The sequence below is a fragment of the Capra hircus genome, chromosome 5 (genome assembly GCF_001704415.2).
Source record: "Capra hircus breed San Clemente chromosome 5, ASM170441v1, whole genome shotgun sequence".
NCBI classification, from domain to species: domain Eukaryota; kingdom Metazoa; phylum Chordata; class Mammalia; order Artiodactyla; family Bovidae; genus Capra; species Capra hircus.
In genome coordinates, this window is record NC_030812.1 from 48,767,780 (window position 1) to 48,786,735 (window position 18,956).

Here is an 18,956-nt window from a genome sequence, read left to right on the forward strand (position 1 = left end):
CATCACTTCTTGTATGTGTCACAGGAGCCATAACGTCAGCATAGTCAAAACAGGGCTCAGCCTCTTCCTTCTGTGACCTGACCTTCTGTCTATGTTTCCCAAACAGGGCATGATGTCAGTATCTCCAAGACAGCCTAAGCCAGGGTCCTGGATCCTCAGATGCCCACCCTCTACATCCAGTCATCACCACATGATTTATTGTACCTATTGAATATATCTGGATAACACCTACTTCTTTCCACTGCCATATGCTCAGGTCCAGTTATCTCTGTTTTAGGCTCTTGCTGGTCTCTGCCTTCACTCTTGCAGCTCGCTAGACCCTCCCTCAGCATGACAGAGGAATCTCTCAGAAGCACAAACCCTGATCATGTCACTTCTCCCTTAAAACCTTTGAAGAGCTCCCCAGTGCCCTTAGAAGGTCTACACTCTATAACACCTTTTAACATATCTTCCTAATATCTCTTTATTTTTCTCTCCTCAACTATTGTGTCCCCCACACTCCTACCTTAAATTCCTGATCCAAGAGAACTTGTAGCTCTCAAAAAGCTCCCTGTTCATCTGGGTCCTAACATGATGGCTTCCATTCTAGAACTTACCCGCTTCTCTTCTTCCTCTTCATAGAAATGTCAGCTCAAGTCTTAGCTCATTATCCCTTTTTCTAAAAATCATTTCTCAAAGTAAATTAAGAGGGCCCCTCCATAAAATCCTGTGGTTACACAACTTGTAGCACTGTCCGCTCTGTATTATGGATTGCTTGTTTATGTGCTGCCCCATTAGGAAATATGCTCCTTAAGCAGGGACTGTACTTTGGTCATTAGCACATAGTAGACTGCCAGTAAGCTTTATACAATGAATGAATCAATGAATGAATGAATGAAATAAGATAGAGGCTGGATCTTATATGTGAGACAAAGGAACTTGGATTTTATCCAGACTTTATAGTACTACTGTGTTCTCATCACAATCAGCCTTACATTGAAGCAGTTACTTGTGATGTGACTATTACTGCCAATAGATTGTGAGCCCCTGGAAGGCAATGGACTTCCTTTGTGGCTCAGGGGTAAAGAATCTACCTGCAATGCAGGAGTCGTGGGGTTTGATCCCTGGGTCGGGAAGGTCCCTTAGAGAAGAAAATGACAATCACTCCAGTATTCTTGCCTGGGAAATCACATGGCCAGAGGAGCCTGGCAGGCTACAGTCCATGGGGTCACAAGAGTTGGACACAACTTAGCAACTAAACCACCACCACCACCCTGGAAGGCAAGAAGGATATCTTATTAATTTTTGTATTTTTCTTACTTAAAACAGTGCTTTGCACAAAGAAAACATTCTGTGAATTGATGATTCCAATAACTTTGATATTAAGTGAGTTTTGAGAGATTTATGATAAGTGACATATACTGGAGGTGATGTAAATAAACTAAGGGAAAGTTTAATTTTAAAAGATACAATTTATTCCCCATTAAAAGGACCCAAAGTTCCTTGGAAGAATGACTAATTCTAGGCCTGCGGCAGGAAATACACAAATGAATTTGAAACAGCTTGAGGCAGAATGCAAAGAGCAACAGGGCCCAAACTAAAGGACACAGGAGCACCTATGAAGGGGCTCCTAATAGCCAAAGATAGGACAACACGAGATCAGAAAAAATAATGAATGAGATGGTTAAAACATAATGAATATATAAAAATTCCAAAGCGTATAATGATGCATCATGGAAAGTCCTCTCTCCTACCCTCCTTCCGTTAAGAAATAAAAATACACTAAACTCCATTAGAAGTAAATAGGGCATTAATTCATCTCTCTGCAAATAAGCAAACAAATGGAAAGAATTAAGCGTTTATCCTGCCTTTCCTGCATAAACTAGTTAGTTCAGGGTAACCAAGTAACTCAAGTTGATGAGAACAAATTTAACTTTACAGAATTCCAGCTAAATAAATGTGGAAGGTTTGACAGAAATAGAAAATTACCATTTTTCCAACCTCAAATGAAATAAAAGATTCATGCAATGATCTCAATGGATGGAACTATTAGATATAAAGGTGAAGTGGAACTTCAAAATCGAGGGATCATGTAAATAACTAGACCATTGATCAGTCTTAGCTCACTTAACTGGGATGCTCTAATGAGGCACTTGAAATTTTTGTGCCTCATTATTTGACATAACATGAAAGAAAGAGCACCACCTATGGCACATCTTTGCTCAGACAATTAAATTGCTTTGTTGTGGTTTAGTCCCTCAGTTGTATCTGACTCTTTTGTAACCTCACGGACTGTAGCCTGCCAGGCTCCTCTGTCCATGGGATTGCCCAGCCAAGAAAAGTAGAGTACTGTTTGCTTCTCCACAATTAAATTGGAATCTGACTTAAAGTGTGGGTGTGTCAGCCTTAAGGAGGAATGAAATTCTGATACATGTGACAATATAGATAAGCCTTGAAGACATAACGCTATGTGAAATAAGTCAGTCGTAAAAGGACAAATATTTTACAATTCCACTTATATGAGATACCTAAAATAGGCAAATTCATAGAAACAGAAACCAGAATATGGGTTACCAGGAGCTAGGGAGAGAGAGGAATGGAGACTTATTGATTGATGGATGCAGAGTTTCTGTTCAGGATGATGAAAAAGTTACGGAAATAGGTAGTAGTGATGTTGCACAATATTATGGTCGCACTTACTGCTGCTGAATTGTGTTAATACACCTTAAAATGGTTAAAATGGCAAATTTTTATGTTATATATATTTTATCTCAGAATTTTTAATGGTGTGTGTGTTGTGTGTGTGTGTGTGTGTATGTTTAAGGCAATAGATAAAATGAGACTGGCAAAATGTTGAAAATTACTGAAGCTTAGTGATGGGTATGTGGGGGTTTCTTATGTGATTTTCTCCATTTTTGTGTATGAAAATTGCCATAGTTAAAGTTTTTAAAAGACCTAAGAAACACAGCAAGCGAATATAACCATTATCTCATTTAGATCTTGATTTTAGCAAGCCAAATATAAAAATATAGTTTAAGGCAAGAGACAACATTTGAATACGGACTGGGTATTAGACAATACCATAGAATTACTGATAAGTTTGTTGGTGTGATGATGATGAGTTTGCAAGGAAATGTTCCATTTATTTTGAGATGTGTTCTGAGGTATAGGGGTTAAATAACATAATGTTTGGGATTTCTTTTTAAAAAAGATGATTATCTAGATAACTTAGAATTTCTACATGTTTTCATATGTTTACTCTAAAAAAATATCCATTTTAATTTTGGTGCTATATTGTATAAAGTGATTTTAAAGTTAATTGTATAATAAAACAGGCTCTCACTTTGTGTGACTTGAAATTTATCCCTGAAGGCAAGGAGAGGTCTGCCTCTATCTGGACTCAGGAAAAGCATATTTCTTGCAAAGTTAATTACTAAAGGCAATAAATATATTTAAAGTATAGTAATTTAATGTACCACAAAGGATGCAAATATATGTATAAGACACGTAGGAAATGGTCTGTACCTACAAGGCACCTTCAGTTTAAAAAAGAATAAATATTCTTTGGGTTTTCAAGTTAGGATTCTGACACAGTTGTGAGTTCTGTAATCTGATTATTGTGAATATATACACCGGGCTTCTGAGATAATGTAAGAAAAACCATTCCAGCTATAAAGTATGATACAAATATAAGGTATAATTAATGTTAAATGTTTGTAAAAATGAAAAAATACAGGAAAAATAGAACTTATCATTAAATCAAGAATTCTCCTGCCACATTGTTGGGTGAGGTTTTGTTTTCTAGCTCATGAAATATAGAATAACTGTTGACTTTAATATAAAATTTCCTCTTATTCCTAAACTGAATAATGGAGTCTTCTGGCACTAGACTTTTTCTTATTTAAATTAGTCAAAGTTTGTCATCTACGTAAAAGCAAATATTCTCTGAGTTTTCAGAGAAACTGTGATTATCCATAACTTCTCTGTAGAAATATAGACCACTGAATCTAATTTGAATTTATGAGGTAAGATAAGACCTCACTTTACATATGAATTGATTTTCAATATGAAGAGTTTAGTGTGCTTTTTCTTATGAAATTTGTTTTTGCCTTTTTGAAAAAAATAGTTTGATATTATAATCTATTATCATAGGTGCCAAAAGATTAAGAACAGTTCATTTCTATATGAATCATAGCAAATTGCTGACTCCCAGTGGGAAAAACTGGAAACTCAATTTCAAAATGATTGTGCTGATATTGTATTTTTTCTGGGCTTTTGCTTTTCTAAGCTCATTTGTTTGTGAAAACTACATATCTGCTGTTTGAGTTCTTAGCAGAGGGATTTTATGGTTATTTTTTAAATATTAAAAATTTATTGCCATATGAAATGTGGCAATAATTTGAAATGGGTATATAGGGAAGCAAGATCTCAAAGCTTATTCCTATTTAGATCATATTTATTAAATACTTATTATATGCTAAGCACATGAAATAACTAAAACATCAAAACAGCACAGTGGGATAGGTACTATCATCATCCTCATTTTACACATGGGAAAACTGAGGTATAGAGACACTAGGAAACTTGCCCTTGGTAGTCACTCAGGAACAGGGGCAGATCTAGGATACTGACCAGTCTATCTCATACTCAAAATCATGTTCATCTGCCTCTATGACTGTTACTACTGAATTCTTTTATTTTTTTAATTCAGGTATAGTTGATTTATAATATTATGTGTTTTCAGTATACAACATCATGATTCACAATTTTTAATGATTATAGTCCATTTAAAATTGTTATAAAATATTGGCTATATTCCCTGTGCTGTAGGATATATCCTTGCAGCTTTATTTTATACATACTAGTTTATACTCTTAATGCCATACCTCTACCTCGTCCCTCTTCCCTTCTCTCTCCTCACTGGTGACCACTAGTTTGTTCTCTGTAACTGTGAGTCTATTTCTATATTCATTAGTTTGTTTTATTTCTTAGATTCCACACATAAGTGATATCATACAGTATCTGCCTTTTTCTGTCTGACATTTCAATTAGCATAATACCCTCCAAGTCTATCCATGTTCTACAAATGGCAGGATTTCATTCTTTTTTTATGGCTGAGTAGCATTGCTCTGTGTGTGTGTGTGTGTGTGTGTGTGTGTGTGTGTACACACATACACACATATATGGCCTCCCTGGTGACTCAGTGATAAAGAATCCGCCTGCCAATGCAGGAGATACAGGTTTGATCCCTGGGATGCCCTGGAGGAGGAAATTCCAACCCACTCCAGTAGTCTTGCCTGGGAAATCCCATGGGACAGAGGAGCCTGGCAGGCTATATTCCATAGAGTCACAAGAGTTGGACATGACTTGGCAACTAAAACTATACACACACACACACACACACACACACACACACACACACACACCATATCTTCTTTATCCATTCATCTGCTGAGGTTACTTACATCCATTAGCCATTGTAAATATGGGCCTATGATCATTGAGGGTACATGTATCTTCACATTAGTATTTTCTTTTTTTTTCAGATAAGTATCCAGGAGTCGGTACTTGGGTGACATGGTAGTTCTATTTTTAGTTTTTTGAGTAACCTCTATCCTGTTTTCCATAGTGGCTGCACCAATTTACATTCCTGCCAACAGTGTACAAGTGAAAGTGAAAGTTGCTCAGTCGTGTCCAACTCTTTGTGACCCCATGGACTATACAGTCCAGGGAATTCTCCAGGCCAGAATACTGTAGCCTTATCCCTTCTCCAGGGGAATCTTCCCAACCCAGGGATCGAGCCCAGGTCTCCCTCACTGCAGGCAGATTCTTTACCAGCTGAGCCACAAGGGAAACCCAAGAATACTGGAGTGGGTAGCCTATCCTTTCTCCAGGGGATCTTCCCAACCCAGGAATAGGACTGGGGTCTCCTGCACTGCAGGCAGATTCGTTACCAACTGAGCTATCAGGGAAGCCCTAACAGTGTACAAGGATTCCTTTTTCCCCCACATCCTTGCCAACATTTGTTATTTGTGGCCTTTTTGATGGCTAAGATTGATCTCTTCATGTTCATTTCTACTCTGGTGTCTTCACTAGAAAAGAGACTATTTTTCGGAAAGTCTTAATTTTTATGTTAATAAGAGAGGTTCATTGATTGGATAGAAGAGAGCATCTTAGATTTGTTTTTTTAAATAAAGTGGGAGGTAGTAGGCAAGAACCAAGATTCTATGTAGTATTATTGGAATAAATGTCTGATAGGATTTCTACAGTAAGTGGTAAAAATATTTTTACCTTAAGTCAGAAATTCTAAGACATTTCCATTGATCTACACAGAACATGAAACAGCTCTCTTACTGTTACTTTGCACTCTGCTTTTCTGAATCACTGGTTGTGTGAGCTTGGACAGGCTACTTAACCTAATGTCCTGTAAACGTGATAGTAATTCCCAGCTCAGCCCACCTAGTGACACTGAGTGAGCTAGTCGATGAGGAGTACCCAGGCCAAAGCCTGCCACAGAGTCAGTGCTTAGGTAAGTGCAGTTGTTATTGCTGAGCACAGTGGGAGATGGAAACAACATCCAAACTGTTAATGGTTTTTCAAGTTGCTGCAAATCAGCTGAGGGGCCAGGACAAGTACACAAAGAACTGCAATGGAGTGAAGTATGGAAAAAAGGCTATGGAAGAGGGTCTCCATGGTTGGTAGAATTAGGGAAAGCCCTAAGGAGAAGGTGTTAACTCATTTCAGCGAAGCCAGCTTTTCCTGAAGTGTGGAACGGACGTGGGGCAATGATGTGGGGTGACTTCATGTGGTTTTCTGACATGGCATGAAATGACTTTGAATTCCACAGTAAAAAAGTGATTCTCTGTTCCAACTCGTCTGATCTCATCAGAGAGAATCTCTTGACTTGGTGCCAGTAGAGGCAGGTCTCTAACACACTTATCTGCCCTTTTGTCAAAGGGAGAGCAGACTTCAGGCTCAAAATAGGGAGCATCAACTTAGAATTTTGTTGCTTTCAAGCTGTTTTTACAGTTACCTGTTAATTATAGCAAACAGTACTGGTTTTTCCCTTGTGAAGTAGTAATAAGTTTTCTTCATAAAGAAATTTCTCTAGGAAAAAATGAGTTGATTTAAAGGAAAAATAGTATGCAAATAATATTACATATGACTCATGGATTATGGTAAATGGTATACAAACAAACTCTGAGATAGACTATGAAAGAGGGACAGAAGATTCGGGATAGGTACAGCTAGAGTAAAGGGGCATGGTAAGAAATGTGTTTGGAGAGTAATAAACAGTTCGATTTAGAGGCTTCCCCAGTGGTTCAGCAGTAAAGAAAGAATCTGCCTGCAGTGCAGGAGATGCAGGGGATGCGAGTTCGTTCCCTGGGTCAAGATCTCCTGGAGGATGAAATGGTGACCCACTCCAGTATTCTCGCCTGGAAAATTCCATGGACAGAGGAGCCTGGAGGGCTCCAAGGAGCAGTTTTCATTACTGATAAGTAATTAAGTTGGAAGTACAAAACTACACTAATATTCCATTAGTCCTCTTCCAGCCATCTTCCCATGCTGCCATGATGGTGGCACCATGAATGTCCCGGCTAATGCTTTCAAGAGTATCAACAATGCCTCAAAGAGAGGCAAATGCCAAATGCTTATTAGGCTGTGCTCCAAAGTCATCTTCCACGATGAAGCACGGTTACACTGGTGAATCTGAAATAATCGATGATCACAGGGCTGGGAAGATTGTTGGGAACCTCGCAGACAGGCTAAATAAGTGTGGAGTGATCAGCTTCAGATTTGATATGCAACTCAAAGATGTGGGGAAATGGCGGAATAACCTGCTCCTGTCACATCAGTTTGGTTTCACTGTACCAACAACCTCAGCTGGCATCAAGGACCATGAATAAGCAAGATGAAAACACACAGCAGGGAAAAGTCCTTGAATTCTTTTTTTAGGGATGTAATACATACAACGCAAATAAAACGCCTCAGGGAACCAAAGGAAAAAATTTCACTAGTAACAAAGTTTTACATACCTATCAATAATTGTTGGTATTTCTCAACTGCTGTTTCTTATCATTTTCTTTCATGGCAAATTTTCTTTTCTTTCTGTAGGTCTGAGGAGAAAATTAAGCACTTTGGTCAGCTTAAATCTGAACTTTTTCTTAAAGACAACACGTTGAGGAAGATACTTTGTTTAATTATGGAACTTAAAGTAACAGCCCAGAAAAACTTCATTCTGAAAAGACTTTTCTGGAAAGTAGGTGTTTTGTCTTATTTTTAATCTTTCAAACTTGTTTTACCTGTTTATCAAATGTAGCATATTCAAGCATAAAGTAAAATAGAAATAAATATCTTGTATTCTGATGCTGTTTTTTAAAAAAAAAACGTTGATTAAATGTAATGCAATCGTCTCAATGCTTGAAATGCTGTGATGTAATCACAGGGACATGGAAGAGAAAGGAGAGCAGTAGCAAAAAGATGGTAGCTCACATGGGCTGGGTTGACAGGGTGAAAAAAAGAGAGAAGGTCAGGGGAAGCTCCTGGCATGCAAGAAGTATAAGACAGTGAGATAAAGCAGATATCAAGAAGTTTTATGTGCATGTTCCCCTAAAACAAAAATAGAATTAAATACACTTTTAAGTGTAGGATTGATATATTTTAAAAAACTTTTATTGTGGTGAAAGTCATATAATACAAAACTATCTTAACCATATTTAACTGTATAGTTCAGTGGCACTAAGTCCATTCATCTTGTTAAAGATGACTCCTGGGCTTCCCTGGCGGTTCAGTGGTAAAAAATCTACCTGCCGATACAGGAGACATGGATTTGATCCCTGATCCAGGAAGATTCCACAGGCAGTGGAGCAACTAGGCCTGCAGGCCACAACTACTGAGCCCACACACCCTAGAGCCTGTGCTACACAACAAGAGAAGCAATGAGAAGCCTGAGTATCACAATAGAGAGTAGCCCTTGCTTGCCACAACTAGAGAAAAGACTGCACAGCAACGAAGACCCATCACAGACATAAATAAATAAAATAATTTCTTAAAAAGGTGACTTCTGAGAAGTGAAAGCGATCTAGCTCTCCCATTCGGCATGTTACAGACTTACTCTGGAAGACTGACTTAGTGTCATCCAGTTTTAGGCGAAGGCATTGAGAAGCCCAGGTTAGTACTGGTACTGTGCTAATGAGGCTGATTCTGGCTCCTGGCCTCATACATAGTTGCTGCCATACTTCTTAGATTCTGAGTGCTTCATATGTCTGATGACCAACCATCCTGGCTTACCCAGAGTAGGGTAACAAACTGTTCCAGTGTGTCTGGGACTGAGGAAGTTCATGGCACTTGCACTTGCTTGTAGTGCAAAAGCTAGACCAATTGCAATTGGGATGGTTGATCCCCCTAACCAGAGGGCATAGTAGCTATAGGGAATAGTCTGTCAAGTGTCGCCAGCATTGAGGCAGGCAGGGATGATGCTGCAGTGCTGTATCATCTAAACTGCTTGTGCTAGACAGACCCTGTTAGGAATACACCACATTATTAGCTTAGAGGTAGCTCTAATTTTTGGTTCTTGGGTAAGAGGATGGGAAGTTATATATATATATTTGTAAATTATAATAAAATTAGTATAATGAATAATTATAGCCATATTCTTATAATACTATAATTATTATAATAATATAATAAATAACAATATTATATAATTATAGTAATATATATATATAGTTGACTCTTGAACATTAGTTTGAACTGCTTGGTCCATTTATATGTTAATTTTTTCAACAGTAAATACTATAGTACTACATGATCACATGTGGTTGAATCCATGGGTATGGAATCACAGATATGGAGGGTTGACTGTAAGTTATACTCAGATTTTTGATGGTGAAGAGGATGAGCACTTTTAACTCCCCCCAAACCTCCACCCCTTGTTGCTGAAGGATCAACTGTGTATCATTTTGCCTTTTAAAAATCAACTTTATTGGGGTATAATTTTCTTCTGTTAGGTAATTTTTATTCTTCTATTACAATAAAACTTTTAAATTTTGAAAAGACTTTTTCATAGGCTGACTAAACTGAAAACTTCAGGAGTACAGATATCATGTCCAGTTAGTCTGTTTTGCTTAAGATGTTATTTGCATTACTTCGCATAGTACTTGCCACATGGCTGGATTAAATCGTTATACGTTCAATGAATGAATGAAAGAGTTCTCTCTCTCCTTTTTTTTTGGCCAAACCATGTGGCATACAGGATCTTAGTTCCCCGACCAGGATTCAAACCTGTGTCCCCTGCATTGGGAGCTTGAAGTCTTAACCACTGGACTGCCAAAGAAGTCCCCAAAGAGCTGTCTAGATATGTTCTTTCCCAACCTTTCATTTTTTATTCATGAAGTTTTTTTCCCTTCAGTTTTTAAACATATAAAATTTACCATCTTAACCATTTTTAAATGTGTAGATCAATGTTATGTATCCATGTTGCGTAACCATCACCACCATCCATCTCCAGACCTCTTTTCATTTTACAGAACTGAAACTATACTCAATAAACAATAATTCCTCATTTCCCCTCCCCGAGTCCCTGGCAACCATGATTTTCCTTTGCGCTTCTATGAGTTTGATTATTCTAAACATCTCATGTAAGTGGAATCATACAGCATTTATCATTTTGTGATTGGCTTATTTCACTTGGCATGATGTCTTCCAGATTCACTGAAGTTAAAGGATATGTCAGGATTTCCTTCCTTTTAAGGTCGAATAATATTTCAGACATGTAATACCACATTTTATTTATTCATTCATCCACTGATTAGCACTTGGATTGCTTCCATGTTTTAATTATTGTGAATAATGTTGTTATGAACATGGATGTGTAAATCTCTCTTTAAGACCCTGCTTCCAATTCTTTTGGAGCCCAGTTAGAAGCAGAATTGCTAAATCATATAGTAGTTCTATTGTTAAATTTTTTAGGCCCTGCCATACTGTTTTGCACAGCAGCTGTACCATTTTACATTCTCACCAACAGTGCATAAAGTCTCCAGTTTTTCCACTCCTTGCCAAGACTTGTTATTTACTGATTTTTTGAAGCAATCATTCTGATGGGTGTTAGGGTGTATCTAGTAGTTTTGATTCACATTTCCCTAATGGTTAGTGATGTTGAGCATTTTCTCCCATGCTTACTGGCAATTTGTATATCTTCTTCAGAGAAATACTGGGGTCCAATTTACATATAATTAAATGCACATATATTTTAAGAGTTTAAAGAATTTTAACACATAGTTTAAAAAGTTTTAGCAAATGTATATAACTGTATAAACACCACCCAAAATCCCATGGGCAGAGAAGCCTGGTAGTCTGCAGTCCATGGGGTTGCTAAGAGTTGGACACGACTGAGTGACTTCACTTTCACTTTTCACTTTCATGCATTGGAGGAGGAAATGGCAACCCACTCTGGTGTTCTTGCCTGGAGAATCCCAGGGACGGGGGAGCCTGGTGGGCTGTCGTCTATGGGGTCGCACAAGTTGGACACGACTGAAGCAACTAGCAGCAGCAGCAGCAACCACGATTTAGAACATTTCTATCACCTCTTCCCTTGTAGCTCAGTTGGTTAAGAATCTGCCTGCAGTGCAGGAGACCCGGGTTCGATCCCTGGGTCAGGGAAGATCCCCTGGAGAAAGAAATGGCAACCCACTCCAGTATTCTTGATTGGAAAATCTGAGCCTGGTTGGCGGCAGTCCATGGGGTCACAAAGAGTTGGGCACGACTAAGCGACTAACACTTACACTTATTTACACCTATCACCTCTTAGGGCTAAATTGTGCCCTCTGGCACTCAGTTTCCTCTGATCCATGTCCTCAGGCAATCATAGATTAATTTTGCTATTCCTAGAATTCCAGTTACATGGAATTGTACTGGAGTTTGTGTTTGGCTTCTTTTAACATAATGTTTTTGAGATTCTTCCCTGTTGTTGCTAGTAGGTGGAAGATATTTTAAACATGAAAATTCCTGAACCAGTGAGCAGGTGGGTGATTACAATAATCACTGATATTTATTAAGCACATACAATATGTTGAGTACCGTTCAGGCTTTACAAATAATATCTTATTAATCCTAACATCAACTTCATGAGGTGATTCTATTAATCCCATTTTAGAGATGAAGAGCTATAGAATACATAAGTAATTTGCCAAACATCCTGCAGCTACCCAGTGGCGGAACTGTGCTTCCTAGGTGGCTCAAGTGGTAAAGAATCCACTTGCCAATGCAGAAGACGTAGGCTTGATCCCTTGGTTGGGACAATCTCCTAGAGGAGGCAATGGCAACCCATTCCAGTTTTACCTGGAGAATCCCATGGACAGAGGAGCCTGCGGGCTATAGTCCATGGGGTCGCAAAGAGCTGGACACAACTGAGCATACATGCAGCCTGGCTCCAGAGTCAGCATGTAAAGCTACTGTACTCTGCTAATTCACCAGGGCACTGGCTAAATCCCAGCACTTCTCAGTGGGCCAAGGTGTCCATTTGCCCTTCTTTTCCTTCCCATTCTCCACTTGCCATCCCAGCCTCTTCTCATGCCACATTAACTAAATAAGAACACACACGTACCTGTCTAAACAAGGAGTCTAGGTTGCCACAAGTGAATGAAAAAGTCCTGGGGAGAAAAGGAACAACAGAGAAATAGAAAACAGAAGCAATTACATCCTATTTCTCATTAGTACCAACTTGCCTCATTTCATGGGCCAGTGCTTATTGTCATGCTCGATTATCTCATGAGACTGGATAGGAACACACAAAAAATTGGTTCCCCCACTCTTAAGTCAGTGTTTATTTTGGCAGAAATGGCAATCTACATTTCCACTGCTTTAACAGAAGTATTAAAATCATTCTGCACCATCTTCACAGGCTGTACCACTGCCATTCATTTGTTTTTGAATTAGTAAACATTTCACAATGAGTGCTTTTCTAGACATATTCTCACAAAAGCCATATTACTTTGGAAAGGCCAGACATATAGTGGCCCCCATTTAACGCTGTTATTCCAAGGTGACTTAATGACTTGCCTAAATTATATACCTACTTCTGGCTGATCTTCAATATTAATGGTGAAGTCGTCTCCCAGCATCACCTGCTTATTTTTAGCTCTGGCCCTGTTCAGCAGGACAGTGGTCTCCTGGTTGTAAGTAAAAGTATGTTTTCAATTTGGGTTATGCTAGCGTTAATGAGTGGAGAAGGCAATGGCACCCCAGTCCAGTACTCTTGCCTGGAAAACCCCATGGACGGAGGAGCCTGGTAGGCTGCAGTCCATGGGGTCGCTAAGAGTCGGGCACGACTTGAACAACTTCACTTTCACTTTTCACTTTCATGCATTGGAGAAGGAAATGGCAACCTACTCCAGTATTCTTGCCTGGAGAATCGAGGGACGGAGGAGCCTAGTGGGCTGCCATCTATGGGGTCGCACAGAGTCAGACACAACTGAAGCGACTTAGCAGCAGCAGCAGCATTAATGAGAGAGATTGTAAATCCCTTTCTCCCTAATCAAAGAACAAATAATTTCTTATTTTTATTATGGAAGAATTGACAGTTTTGCCAACAGGTAACTCAGGGAGGCCTGGCATGAAGCAGCCCATGGGATCGCAAAGAGTCAGACAAGACTGAGCGACTAAACTGAACTGAACTGAACTTAATTACCATTTCTTTCCTGCTTGCTTTCACAGACCAGTGACCTTTTCTATTTCCTAGTGAATAAACTTCATGAATACTTGCCAGAGTCTAGGGATAAGAATGTACTTCACAACAGAATCCAAAGGGCTGATGAGCTGGTGTAAGTACTAACTGGCTAATCACAGTTATTTTTTCCCTAGGATGTTAAATAAATGGAAGGCATTAGGCAAAATATGTACTGTTTTAATGATAAATAATGCTGCAAATTTTGCTTCACATAGATTTTAAAAAATAGCATTTATTTTGTTCTAATTGTGTGGTCAAAAACTACACAAGAAACTAGTAATACTGGCTGCCCCCAAAGGAGAAAAAAATCAGCTTATGAAGGAAAGACACCTTTTACTTATCCCCATTTTTACATTTTAAATTTTGAAAAATTACCCACTTGAAACAGTTAAAATGATTAAATTTTGTTTTAAAATAGTGTGATTATCATTAACACTTTGCAAAAAATAAGTACAAAAATCAATATGATAATGACTTGTAATCTTGACATGCACTTATTAATTTATTCATTCAACAAATATTTTTGAGTACTTACCATGTAGCCGTCACAGAATAGGCTTGCAACCAATGTTGGCAATTGGATATATAGAATTTCCTTCCTATACTTTTTTTTAAAATGGGTATCTGAATGTAATTCTATTAAGGATTACTGATTTTGTGAAATTCTGAACTCATAATGAAGTCATGCCATTTCTGTGACATTTTCCTCTTTGTTTTACAGGGTGTGCATTGAAATTATACAGACTCTGGGACGGATGTTCAGAGAAACAGAAACTGAGTCATTGCGCCTGAACATATTAGCAGCTAAGAAGTAAGGCCTTTTAAAAATTGAGATCTTGTAGCTGCAACCCACTAACTACTCTTTCGAGTGTCTTCCAGAACTCATAATTCTTTGACTTCTCTGCTTGATCCCTTTGTAAATATATTAAACTCTTTTGTCTCTCACTTCCTTCTGTGATGAACAGATTAATTGGTGTATACTGAGTTCTCTCTGATTATTGAGGGCACAAAGATTTTGTTATCCTAAGTTCGTCTTTTGTCGTCATCTGAAGACCAAGGGGTTTTCCCGGTGGCTTAGTGGTAAGAATCTGCCTGCAATGCAGGAACTGCAGGAGACACAGGTTTGATCCCTGGGTTGGGAAGATCCCCTGAAAGAGGGCATAGCAACCCACTCCAGTATTCTTGCCTGCAGAACCCCATGGATAGAGGAGCCTGGCGGGCTACAGTTCATAGGGTCACAAAGAGTTGGACACGACCAAAGCGACTTAGCATGCATGCAATCTTGGAGTGAATATTGGAGGGTAAGAGTAATAAAGTTACTCCAAAATATGTGTCCCAAAGAAGAGAGAAATTTACATGTTTCTTACATATTAGTCCAGAGTAAAGAGCCACACTTTTTGCTATAAGATCAGCCAGAGACCTAGGTTTCCTCCTTTTTGTTGCTCTACTGTCTTCTATCATGCTATCTTTGTCCTCATGGTTAGCTGGCTGAACTTCTTGCCTTCATCACACCCTGTGGGAATCAGGAAGGGCAAGGAAATTTCTTCTTCTTTTTACTTAGGAATATATTTTTATTTACTTATTTTTTTAAATTGGAGTATAACTGCTTTATAATGCTGTTTAGTTTCTGCTGTACAACAACATGAATCAGGTGTAAGTATACATACATCCCCTCTCTCGAACCTCCCTCTCACCTACTCCCCCTTCCCCCCTCCCCACAGCTGCAAATCCTACTCCTCTAGGTCATCACAGAGCACCCAGCTGAGCTTCCTGTGCTATAGGGCAGCTTCCCAAATTTTTTTTTAAAGCAAGGCATAGAAGACTTTTGTTGTTGCTGTTCAGTCAGAGTCGTGTCCCACTCTTTGAGATCCCATGGACTGCGTAATAGTTTTGCTTTCCTTCTATTGCTGAGAATTTTAGGCATACAGCATTTCTAGCCGCAAAAAAGGCTGCAAAACGTGTCTGTAGTTGGACTTCTGTGTGTCTGGCTAAACTTTAGATGGCAGTGGGACAGCTGTTATTCAAAGGAAGAATGGGAGAATGTATAGTGTGGGACAACAGCATTCTTTGCCACAGAAAGTGTGTGTTTGCATATTAGCTGTTTGACCTTTTTATGAGATTTATAGGCTATGAATTATATCCTTGGGCAATGGTCTGGCTAAAATCTTAATTTCCTCCCACCCTTTCAATCAACTGTTTATCTACATTTCTTACATCATAAGGTGGAAGAAGGAGGAGCGCCATGGACTCTGAAATGTTTGAACCTGAAGGAAGAATAAGAACTTTTAGTACTATTTTGTCCAGGCTATTTATTAGAGACTTTTACAAATAAATTTCACTGATAATGGTCATTAGCATATCTTAAGCGAAGGAAAGTTATGACCAACCTAGATAGCATATTGAAAAGCAGAGATATTACTTTGCCAACAAAGGTTTGTCTAGTCAAGGCTATGGTTTTTCCAGTGGTCACGTATGGATGTGAGAGTTGGACTGTGAAGAAACCTGAGCGCTGAAGAATTGATGCTTTTGAACTGTGGTGTTGGAGAAGACTCTTGAGAGTCCCCTGGACTGCAAGGAGATCCAACCAGTCTATTCTGAAGGAGATCATCCCTGGGTGTTCTTTGGAAGGAATGATGCTAAAGCTGAAGCTCCAGTAGTTTGGCCACCTCATGCAAAGAGTTGACTCATTGGAAAGACTCTGATGCTGGGAGGGATTGGGGGCAGGAGGAGGAGGGGATGACAGAGGATGAGATGGCTGGATGGCATCACTGACTTGATGGACGTGAGTCTGAGTGAACTCTGGGCATTGGTGATGGACAGGGAGGCCTGGCGTGCTGCGATTCATGGGGTCACAAAGAGTCGGACACAACTGAGCAACTGAACTGAACTGAACTGAAGCAACCTGCTGTGTGTCAAGGACTATAGGCATACTATGCTTTACAGCAGGATGGTCAAATGTTTCTGCAAAAAGCTACATAGTCTCTGTTGAAACTACTTAATTCTGCCATTGTCACAAAAGCAGCCATAGACAATATGCAAAGGAAAGGGCACAGCGGTATTCCGATAAAGTTTTATTTATAAAAAGAGGCTCTGGGCTATTGTGTCTGCAGGCCATAGTTTGTTGACCCCTACTCTAGAGCATACAAGGAAAATATACTGCTATTTTCTCTACATACTTTTTTTTCTCTGCATACTTCTTTATGTAGTTGACGATACTGCCATTTTCCCAATATCCAAGAGAGACTCTCAAAATTATGTCCGATATTTATGTCTTCTCCCACACTGAAATGATTGCTAAATCATATTTCCCCTTTTGTCCACCTTTTGGTCTCTACTTTTCTTTATCCCAATTGGAGAAAATCATTCTTACCAATCTCTGTTGTAAAGTGATGCATTTTAATTGCTCTGTCTTATCTTGGTTCTGGCACATCAGCCCTACTGTATCAAGCTTCTTTCCTGAGACAACAAATTCTTCTCATGTCCTTTGGTACATATAGTATATTGCTGTAGTTGGTTGTAATACTAACTTTTCAGTCAATTTTGATATTCATAGTGGTCAAATCATGTTATCTGTACCAATAACTAGCACAGTAAATGTCTAATACAACTAATCTTCTGTTGCTATGTAACAAATTATTGGGTTGGTCAAAAAGTTCATTTGGCTTTTTCCATAGATCTTACAGGCAGACCCGAATGAACTTTTTGACCAACCCAATACCACAAATTTAGTGGCTTCAAACAACATACACTTATTATCTGACAGTTTCGTGGATCAGGAAATCTGGATACAGCTCAGCTGGCTCCTCTGCTCAGGGTCTGACAAGGCTGTAATCAAGGTGGTTGGCTGGGGCTGCAGTCTCAGGCTTGGGGCCCTCTTCCAAACTCATCTGGGTAGTTGTTAGCAGAATTAATTTCCTTATAGCTGTAAAGCTCATGACAGCTTGCTTCTTGGCAGGAGAATCTCTCTGAGCTCAGAAAAGGCCTAAACTCTCTTTTAAAGGACTCGCCTCATTAGCTTAGGTCCACTCAGGATAATCTCTCTTTGATTAACTCAAAAGTCAACTCACTGGGGATTTTAATTACATTTGCAAAATTTCTTCACCTTTCTCATCTAATATAACTTAATGACGAGAATGAAAGCCTAATATGTTCCAGGTCCTGACCATACTTTAGGGAAGGGATCATATAGAGTGTATATACTACAGGATGCAAATCTTGGAAGCCATATTAAAATTCTGCTTACCAAAATAACACAGAATGACTTATAAGACCATGAATGTGCCCTTCAACGTCTGTACCTTAAGATACTGTAATACATTAAAAAAAATCTTACATTGGGAATAATAACAATCTAAACAATAAAAGTATCAAACTCTTGGTACCATTTTTTAAGGGTGTGATGTCAACCCTAAGGTGTCTATTATAATAAGTCAGGATGAAATACCATTTTAGAATAAAATTTCTTTTATCTATTATTGACTTAATGGATTTTAAATTGAGTTGGCAGAAGGAATAGATTGCAGAAGGGATAGATTTAAAATTGAATTCCATTTGAGCAAATAAAAATACATTTATTCATTTCAGCATTTTCCTCTTTATTTTTTTCATAAGTAGAGATTTTATTAGTTCAACCCACTTCATTGTATTCTTGAAATATGCTATAATCCTTCCTTTTTTTTAAGTATTCTTATGGTTGAAGTCATGTATTCAACTTACCACAGTGACTCAGAATTTGAGAGTTCCTCCCCTTAGCCTAGGATATACGATAGTTTGAAAAAAAGTTGTTGCTGAAAATAAAGGACTATAATTAAATATTACAGTGAATGGAATGTCAATTCAAACTTAGTATCAGGAAAGCTTCTAAATAGAGTATTTTGTTGATTTGAGAAGTGTCTTCTGAAAATAAACTGGCTGTTTTAAAACAGCCTGAATAAAACATTAGCAAATATCCTGTAGGACATATCCTGCTTTTTTGAGCAATGTGGTAACTGACAATGTGCTAACTTCTTTTGCAGATATGAGAACTAGATTTGTTTTTTGAGTTGGTGAAAGGAGGGGAATTGCACTTTTATTAGAATTTTGGTAAACGTATCATGGTAATAATTTAAATGACTGTAAAGATTCAGTTGAGTTCAGTTCAGTCGCTCAGTCGTGTCCGACTCTTTGCGACCCCATGAATTGCAGCACGCCAGGCCTCCCTGTCCATCACCAACTCCCGGAGTTCACTCAGACTCACATCCATCGAGTCCAT

At 38.6% G+C, this 18,956-nt stretch overlaps 2 protein-coding genes across 2 annotated transcripts in view; one reads left to right on the plus strand and one right to left on the minus strand.

Moving 5' to 3' along the window:
- XPOT (exportin for tRNA) overlaps positions 1 to 18,956 on the minus strand; it is a 173,350-nt gene that overhangs the window by 107,075 nt on the left and 47,319 nt on the right. Inside the window, exon 3 of the mRNA XM_013963896.2 lies at positions 8,016 to 8,096. The gene's annotated coding sequence lies outside the window, so the exon portion shown is untranslated. The remainder of the gene's footprint in view (positions 1 to 8,015; positions 8,097 to 18,956) is intronic.
- Positions 1 to 18,956, plus strand: part of C5H12orf56 (chromosome 5 C12orf56 homolog) — an 84,803-nt gene that overhangs the window by 52,224 nt on the left and 13,623 nt on the right. Inside the window, exons 6-8 of the mRNA XM_013963898.2 lie at positions 8,095 to 8,239; positions 13,693 to 13,799; positions 14,427 to 14,516. Coding sequence (XP_013819352.2) covers positions 8,095 to 8,239; positions 13,693 to 13,799; positions 14,427 to 14,516 — 342 coding nt within the window. The remainder of the gene's footprint in view (positions 1 to 8,094; positions 8,240 to 13,692; positions 13,800 to 14,426; positions 14,517 to 18,956) is intronic.